The sequence below is a fragment of the Berghia stephanieae genome, chromosome 4, assembly GCF_034508935.2.
Source record: "Berghia stephanieae isolate SIO BIC M18660-M18661 chromosome 4, UCSD_Bste_1.3, whole genome shotgun sequence".
Classification (NCBI taxonomy): Eukaryota; Metazoa; Mollusca; class Gastropoda; order Nudibranchia; family Aeolidiidae; genus Berghia; species Berghia stephanieae.
This window is the reverse complement of record NC_088363.1, coordinates 77,912,596-77,921,236: the sequence shown is the minus strand read 5'-3', so window position 1 is coordinate 77,921,236 and position 8,641 is coordinate 77,912,596. Positions and strand designations below refer to the sequence as shown.

The following is an 8,641-nucleotide window of genomic DNA, read 5'->3' as shown; positions in this document are numbered from 1 at the left end:
AATGAATGAGATTTTAAAATGTAGTGAATTAGAAAATTTTCGTTACTTTTTAATTATATTACAATGTGACTACACTGCACTTGGCAGTAAGTAGATATGATGATGGTATAATGATGATGATGATGATGAGAAGAAGAAGAAGAAGAACAACAACAACAACAACAATGGCGATGATGATGGTGGTGTTGGTTGTGGCAGTGGCAAGGCGTGTCTGTCCTGGGTGGTGGTATTTTACGATGACATTCAACTTTTGTATGGTTTTGTGAAAATTGATTATAATGAAGATATGTTCGCTTGCAAGGGTAAGGGGGAGAGGGAGTGTGAGTTAGTGTTTGTGTTCGTTTGTGTGTGGTCGAGTGTCCCTGTATATATATATATATATATATATATATATATATATATATATATATATATATATATTATATTATGTGTGTGTGTGTGTGTGTGTGTGTGTGTGTGTGTGTCTGAGGGTGTCAGAGCGTCGTTATCCTCATACCAATGAACTACTATAATATGAGGGATGTAAATAATTATAAACACAATAAAAACGTCACACATAAAGTAGTTTCTACTGTTTTGTAATTGTACAGGAACGAAACAGCAATTAGAGAATAATATAATAGTGTAACATAATCTCTCTTTCTCTCTCTCTCTCTCTCTCTCTCTCTCTCTCTCTCTCTCTCTCTCTCTCTCTCTCTCTCTCTCTCTCTCTCTCTCTCCTCTCTCTCTCTCTCTCTCTCTCTCTCTCTCTCTCTCTCTCTCTCTCTCTCTCTCTCTCTCTCTCTCTCTCTCTCTCTCTTTTTTTTTTCTCCCTATCTCTATTTCTATCTCTATTTACCTATCTATCTATCTATCTATCTATCTATCTTTCTATCTATCTATCTATCTATCACACACACACACACACACACACACATATATATATATATATATATATATATATATATATATATATATATATATATATAGATATATATAAACTGTATATCTATCTATCTAGCTATCTATCTATCCATCAATCTATTTATTTATTTATCTATATATCTATTTCTGCTATCTATATTATCTCTCTCTCTAAAACTCAAACTTATCAGACTCATTCATTCCACTCATACTTCAAAAATCGTTTTCACATCTTCTTGATTCGGTGTTTATCAGTTATGTGTCCAATCAAAATGGTATAATGTTTGGATGAACTGGACGCTAATAATTGGGTTTTATGCTAAACGTGTTAATGTTTATTGAATATAAATTTATTTATTGAGAGCAATGAGTTTTGTTTCTTTAACTCAAAAAAATAATAATTTGTAATTGTTATCATTTAACTTTGACTTTGAGTCAATTTTCTCCATCTTGATCATTAGGACAGTTTACCAGATCAACATTGAGGACCTTTTATTGTTTTCGAATAAATTGCACTCCATTCATTACCAATAGCAGACGAATATTGCCACACCTTGACAAAACACTTTTATTTTCTCTTTGTGCGGAATGGTTTTTATCTTCTTCAAAATCGATGAATTATGATGAACCACGAATTTGAAAAAATTGTTAAACCTGAATCTTTACAGAAGTCTCAGGTTTAAGAATGTTTACACGTTTGAGTTCATTTTTGTCCATCGATATAAGAAGTAAAAGTTTTCTAGCCAAATCGTTAAACTTGCGTTTTTTCTGTGTACAGCAGAATTGACCCAAAAGCATCATTTTTTAAATGTAAATGACGCATTTTGAGATCATTCAATAATAGTAGGGGGAATTAGGTCCAAAAAAACCCTTGAATTGTGCAAACAGGGTTGAAAGCATGAAAATTACATATGTTGTAGAATATGAAAAACCCTATAATTTATGATATAGAACCACTCTGAGAGATCAGTATTAGTTGAGATACAAGGTTTTTAAGATGAGAAAATTTTGAAATGGACGACAATAATTTCTTTAATTTTTATTGTGTAAACATTCAAGGCAAGCCAACCAAAGGTTGTTTTACGTCATTTTTTGGATTCCCATTGGTGACTATTTTTAGCGTCGAAGCGGATGTTTTCCTTTCCCTTTACTTTCGATTCACGAACCATACAAATTATTTAATCGTAAATATTATTCAATTTCACGTCTAGCGAGCAATATTCTATAATATGAGATTTTTTCTGCATCTGATTTAATAAGTATAACCAATTGGTCTAAAACGGACGGGCAGACGGGAAGACGAGCAGAGGGGTAGACAAAACAGACTAGCAGAACACAGCTCAGTAAATGCCGATAACCGGTGTTGACAAAGGACAGTGCTCCTTCTCCCCTCCTGTTTTCTTTTCTTTCCAAAAATACTGCTATAATCATTTTACTCGAGTTAAAACCTATTTCGGTCAAATTTGATGACAGTAAAGAGTCAGCATACCACTTACACTGCTATAATTATCATCATTATCATCATCATCAACCACTATGATGCTGTATTGTGGCAAGTTATTTACTTTACGTTATTTATCGCAAAGGGACAATGGGAGAAAGTTCTATTTGTACTGTTGTGTCCTTATGTAAGGCACTGCACACATTTTGCCTTCTGATGATGGGTCTTTAACAGAAAGAACGAAAGAAAGAGAGAGAGAGAGAGAGAGAGAGAGAGAGAGAGAGATAGAGAGAGGGAGAGAGAGAGAGAGAGAGAGAGAGAGAGAGAGAGAGAGAGAGAGAGAGGAGTGAGTGAGTAATGAAAGAATATTGCATATGCCTAATAAAGGAATGCATGATTTCAGATTCACATACAATAGCAAAAAGAACTGCTCCCAGAGAATGGGCAAGTGTTTGATATGCCAACAAGATAACACAGACCGTTTATAATGTCCCTCTAAGTCGAGGAGGTATGACAAAGGGCAAGGCTATGAAACTCTTTTTGAAGATTTAACACAATTCAATTCTTTGGTTTGTGATGAAAACAAGTTGGGCGTATCTATTTTTTTAATTCATCAGAAAGAAATGAGATTATTGAAAGCTTAAAACAAAATGATGCTAAGTGGCATAAGTATTGTCGTGTAAAATTTAATGCCAACAAAATTAGGGGATTAGAATTAAAGAAATCTAAAAGAATTGCCCAACAAGAATTCCAAAATTTGTCATTTGACTTGGAGGAGTCACCAAATGAATATATTTCGCAACCCACGAGAATAATGAGACAACGTTCAAAATTAGAGATTGGCTATAATAAACAAACGTGCTTTTTTTTTGGTAAAAACATGGAATCGGGAGTACTCCATTCTGTAATGACAACAGATAGGTAAGAAAATATTCGTGAAATAGCGTTATCTATAAAAGATTCTGATATGTTGTCATTAATTGCCGGAGAAGATTTAGTCGCTCAGGAGGCACACTCCCGCCCTATACCATAAAATTTGTCATGCACGATACTTAAAAAAAAACAAGCTTTAAAATATGTCACTGCTGATGATAATCATGATGTCACAGTTCTTGAAAGCAGTCGAGAATTTTGCTAACATTATATCTTTTATAGAAGAGAACCCTGCAACAAATGTGACGATCGACATGAACCACTGTGGAGCTTATTTCCAGAATTGTCAAAAGTGTCCCAAAAATGTATCAAATGTTCATGTAAGAGAGAATGTATCGGCACCCGATGCAAGTATTTAAGGTCCGTTTGCCTTGCACGGACTTGTGTAGATGCGGGGTGTGTGTGTGTGGGGGGGGGGGGGGTGTTAGGTCAGTACAGTAATGAGTAAAATTCTCTCTCTCTCTCTCTCTCTCTCTCTCTCTCTCTCTCTCTCTCTCTCTCTCTCTCTCTCTCTCTCTCTCTCTCTCTCTCTCTCTCTCTCTCTCTCTTCTGTCTCCTCTTTCTTCTCCTCTCTCTCCCGCTCACTCCTCTCCCCCCTCTCCCTATTTTATCTACTAGTTAGGTTAGTACAGTAATGAGTAAAATTCTCCTCTCTCTCTCTCTCTCTCTCTCTCTCTCTCTCTCTCTCTCTCTCTCTCCTCTCCTCTCTCTCTCTCTCTCTCTCTCTCTCCGTTCTCCCGCTCACTCCCTCTCCCCCCTCTCCCGCTTTTATCTACTAGTTACAACATGAAATAACCATCAGTTAGCTACCGTAAATGGTTACCGGTGTATTTAAAGTTTTAGAACGCACATTGTATTGTCGTTGTTATTTCTTCGGATAAGTAATGCTATATAGGAAAAAATAAAAGTGCTAAAAACGCACTGTTATGATAAATTGCCAGAGTGGTTCTATATCAGGTGTTATTTATACGGGTTATAGCTACCTATATGCCAATTTTCAGGATTTCAACCCCAATGTGCACGGTTTTAGCCTAATTTTCCATAATACAATGAAAATGAAGAAAATATATATTTTTACGCAGTTATTTCCCTTGTTTAATATTGCTGTAATAGGTAAAATCTAAGGCCTTAAACCGATACGTTATGATTGATTGCCAGAGTGGTTCTATATCAGATGTTTTTTCTATGGGTCTTAGCAACCTGTACGCAAATTTTCATGCTTTCAACCCGAATTTGCACGGTTTTAGCCTAATTCCCCCTACTATAACAATGTGTAACAAAAACAAAAGCATATCATTAACAGTGGGGAAATTGCACGATATACATTTATATACATTGGGTTACATACTATTATAATTCATTTTTCTCCAACATGGGCACAAAATCAATAATGTGTAACAGTAACGAAAGCATATTTATCATTAACAGTGGGGAAATTGCATGGATATATACATGTATATATATACATTAGCATACATACTGTTATAATTCATTTTTCAACAGCATGGGCACAATATCAATCTCATTTTTGGGGGGAAGGAAAGAGATAAATATAGTTGTGATTTTTTTTAAAAAACAACTTTTTTTGCGGTTTTAATGGATTCAAAACAAGATCGGTCATGTGTTGACAAAAATGAAAATTTGCAAAATCAACGCTTGCTGTTATGTTGTTTTTTTTTTAAATATATTTTTTAAGATGCCGAATAATGCAAATAGGAAACATTCTCTTTGAAATCGTTTCTTGAAGCACAATGAGCGGGTGATATGCATTGACTTCAAGCTGAAAAACTTATTTTCTTTTTTTATTCATTCAAAAATTGATCAAGTTAAATATTGTATTCGTTTAGTCTAAAGAAAGATACAAAAGAAATTATGCTTTTAAATGAAAAATGGATTGTGTAAACAACTTCTCAATCGATGTTATCAAAAGAAAAAACATTTGTCTAATGTTTGTCAACTTTAACCAAATATAAGTAGTCCAGGTCCTTTTCCAACCAATCTTATAATATTGAATATGGGAATGTAAATCTATGATCAGAAGTTTTACTTCTTCTTCTTCGTCTATTTTATCATTCTTGGTCGTTTCCCAGTTCTCGTTAGTTTGTACAAGTTGGTTTAATCCAAATTTTTTTTAACATGAAGTGTTTTGTTTCTTCTTGTTGACCATAGAATAGCGTATACAATAAAATCTAACTTGGGTTACACAAGGACAAGAATTGTGTGATTAACACTGAAGTACAAATGTGTTGTTGTACGGGACAGTTTTCCTTCAAGAAAGAGAAAATGTGATCTTTAAATTGGCCGTGGAAAAAAAATGAAAACAATGCATTGATCAATCAATGACTAACGCCTCGGTCGATTTGGGGTAAAGAAGTAGCCCTTTGTTGATTTAGCATAGATGACAGATTCTTTCAGTGTTTCAAAAAGGCTTTCGTGTGACGGATATGTCAACCCTAGAGCACGATACCAGTCTTCATAATTCCTTATCTTAGTCTTAATATTCTGGCATGCTTCTTTCATTTCAGCCACCATGTCAGCATTAGGAAATCCGAGATTAGCTTCGTAACGATCTACAATTTGTTCCACTGTCAAAGAGTCTGGTTTAGCTATCTTCAAAAATGCAACTTGAAATGCAAGAAGGTTGCGACTGACAGATGTCAGTTGAAATGTTTGTCTAAGTCTTTCATTTCGAGAAGTATCCAGTGATCCGAGGCTTTCTCTTGATTTTAGATACCACATTACATTTCTCTTGTAACATTCCGAAAGGTACGCTCCGGCGACAGATTGCCAAGTGAATCTCTTGGATACTGAGAGAAGCATAAGCCATTGACCAATGTCAGGGCAATTGTCTTTGGTTCTCTGTTGACGATCGGCTGCGAAAAAACTCAATCTTTTTTCAATTTCGTTCTCAAGCTGGGGGTAGATGCTCATTGCCCAAATAAACAGACGGTGTAAAGCAAAGTATCCTTGCAAGTTGTTATCGCTGGTGTGAATGCATCCTTTGGAAAATTCAACAACGGTGGAACACATAAGATTGGGGATCAATTCCAAAACTATATCATGATAATTTGGTGTCAACCCCGTACCAGGTTGGAAGAAAACTTGTTTGATATCCCTCAACATGTTTTGAAACTCGTATTTAATTTCGGATCCGTGCATTTTGTTGATATATAGAGGTAGAAAATAGCTCAGTTCTTGTTTCATGATGCTATGAATGACTCCCTTGGATCGTTTCATGTTATAGAATGTATCAGATGTCAAAAATTCACAAGGAGTCGTTAGGGTTGATTTTCGTCCTCTTTGGGTTAGCACTAATCCATAACCAAAAAGTTCTTTTTCAGAGGGAGTCATATTTGCATTGAATTTCTCTTTTGAGATATAATCTACAATTTGCGAGGAAATTTTGGAGATTGAACTTTCCTCTGGCGTTTCTTCCTCATTCAATTCCTCTCCAGATTTTGCGTTTACATTCTGAAAAGGTGGATATGGTTTTGAGAATGTGTGTCCACAATCGTAACACGTAAATCTTTTGCATTCTTTCTGATAGGATAAATCCCCGCCACTGCCGAGTTCAGCCAGAAAAGAAACAACATTCAGTAAGATTGTCTGAGCTGTGTAACCGGGAGACCACCCAGCTCCCTTTTCAGAGGCCCATTCCTCGTGGTAATTTCCAAAGTCGGAGAAAATATTAAGACAAATCTGATCTCCTTTCTTGCCTCTTTTTACGGCACCTCCATGAAAATTCAAACCAGTTGGAACGAATTCTGCACTTGGTGATGAGTATGGGTAGTCTTGGGGAAAAAAGAGTATCACGTGGTACATTGTCTTTTCGTCTTGTTTGATGTTACAGTGCCACTCAAACATGTTCGAGTCCAGCGGTTGTGCTGAGACATTCTGGACCGGAAACTTTGTTAGTTCTTCCTGATCCTTCATCAGTCTCTTAATAGCGTGTTTTTGGCCGGCGGATCCCATTGCTATTATATTATATTTCACGAATGATGATTCTTCTGTGGAGTCCCAGAAATAAATAGTTTAGAATCTCATCTTATCTTAACACACGAGATTTGCTTGAACCCTGATCTAATATGATATTTTATTGTTTTTATATGGGGAACAGTTACAATAAGGTACAACGATGCGACTAGAGTTTCAAAACTTGAAGCAATTTCAGGTTTAAATAAACAAAACATCAATAATGCATGTGGTGGGATTAAGGGTTTTGTCTTTTCTGATCAAATTACTTTTTTAATGTTATGTGGTTCACGCCGAATCATTTATCAAACATTCAATCGTGATGTCGAAAGTCAAGTCGTTTGCGTGCCTCGACTGTTGCCAAAGTCAAACGACAGCGATCGTGGCCAATGATATTTACAAGTTATTCTTGATCGGTTTTCTTGTATTTTGTGTATAAACTTAAAGATGCATAATCCGCCTCAACTCGTATTAGGATGGCCGCAGGGCTAGGAGCAGTTGTTGATTTTTTGAGAGATCTAGTACCAAAAAAAAAAAAACGACTGAAAAAGGCCTTTGATTGTATGAGAGAAATTGGATTTAACAGAACACAATATAGGTACTGGTGGGAAAGGGATCGGAATTATTGAAGAATAGCTGAGTGGTAAATATTGAGAACAAGGAAACCGTGGGCATGCTCTTTATAAACGTGTAGTTTTGTTGTGTTTACATAATAATATTTAAATGTTACATTTAAACAATAAAGCAAATATTAATATTATGTTTGTTTGTTTTCCCAAGTAAGTGATTGACTGTTTGAGGAACTATTTCTAATACCGTTATCATTCGACAATATTATCATCTGAATCATCATTATCATTGGCATCATCATCATTCATCATCCATCGTTCTCATTACCATCATCATAATACAAAATTGCCAACATTACCATCAACGACCACGTTCATTTCACCGATCAACAATAAGACAGCAGTCATACACATTACGTTATAAACGTGCGCTTGTCAAGGCTCCTGTCAACAATGGAATTCTTTTATTTTTTTTACTGAAACTTCGGCTTAAAACGATTAAGAAGAAGTTGTTACGTTGTTTTCGACCACATTACATGAATTCTCTCTCTCTCTCTCTCTCTCTCTCTCTCTCTCTCTCTCTCTCTCTCTCTCTCTCTCTCTCTCTCTCTCTCTCTCTCTCTTTCTTAATACTTCCAAAGGAGTATTGGTTGTTTTTGTTGTCTTTTTAAAATTAATTTGCGCTAAGACGTACACTCAGTGTATACTTTCATTCAGAAATTAATAAATTATAAATAAATCGCACCATTAATTTATCAAACTATTACCTGAAAATTTGGTTTATCATGATTTGATAGAGTATGTATTTAGTTTATTTGTTTAA

General features: G+C 35.3%; 1 protein-coding gene across 1 annotated transcript in view; it reads right to left on the bottom strand.

Moving 5' to 3' along the window:
• Positions 1 to 5,069: 5,069 nt before the first annotated feature.
• LOC144971313 (uncharacterized) overlaps positions 5,070 to 8,641 on the bottom strand; it is a 5,810-nt gene continuing 2,238 nt past the window's right edge. The window contains exon 2 of the mRNA XM_078911959.1: positions 5,070 to 7,284. Within this exon, the coding sequence (XP_078768085.1) occupies positions 5,621 to 7,249 (1,629 nt within the window). The 5' untranslated portion in view covers positions 7,250 to 7,284 and the 3' untranslated portion in view covers positions 5,070 to 5,620. The remainder of the gene's footprint in view (positions 7,285 to 8,641) is intronic.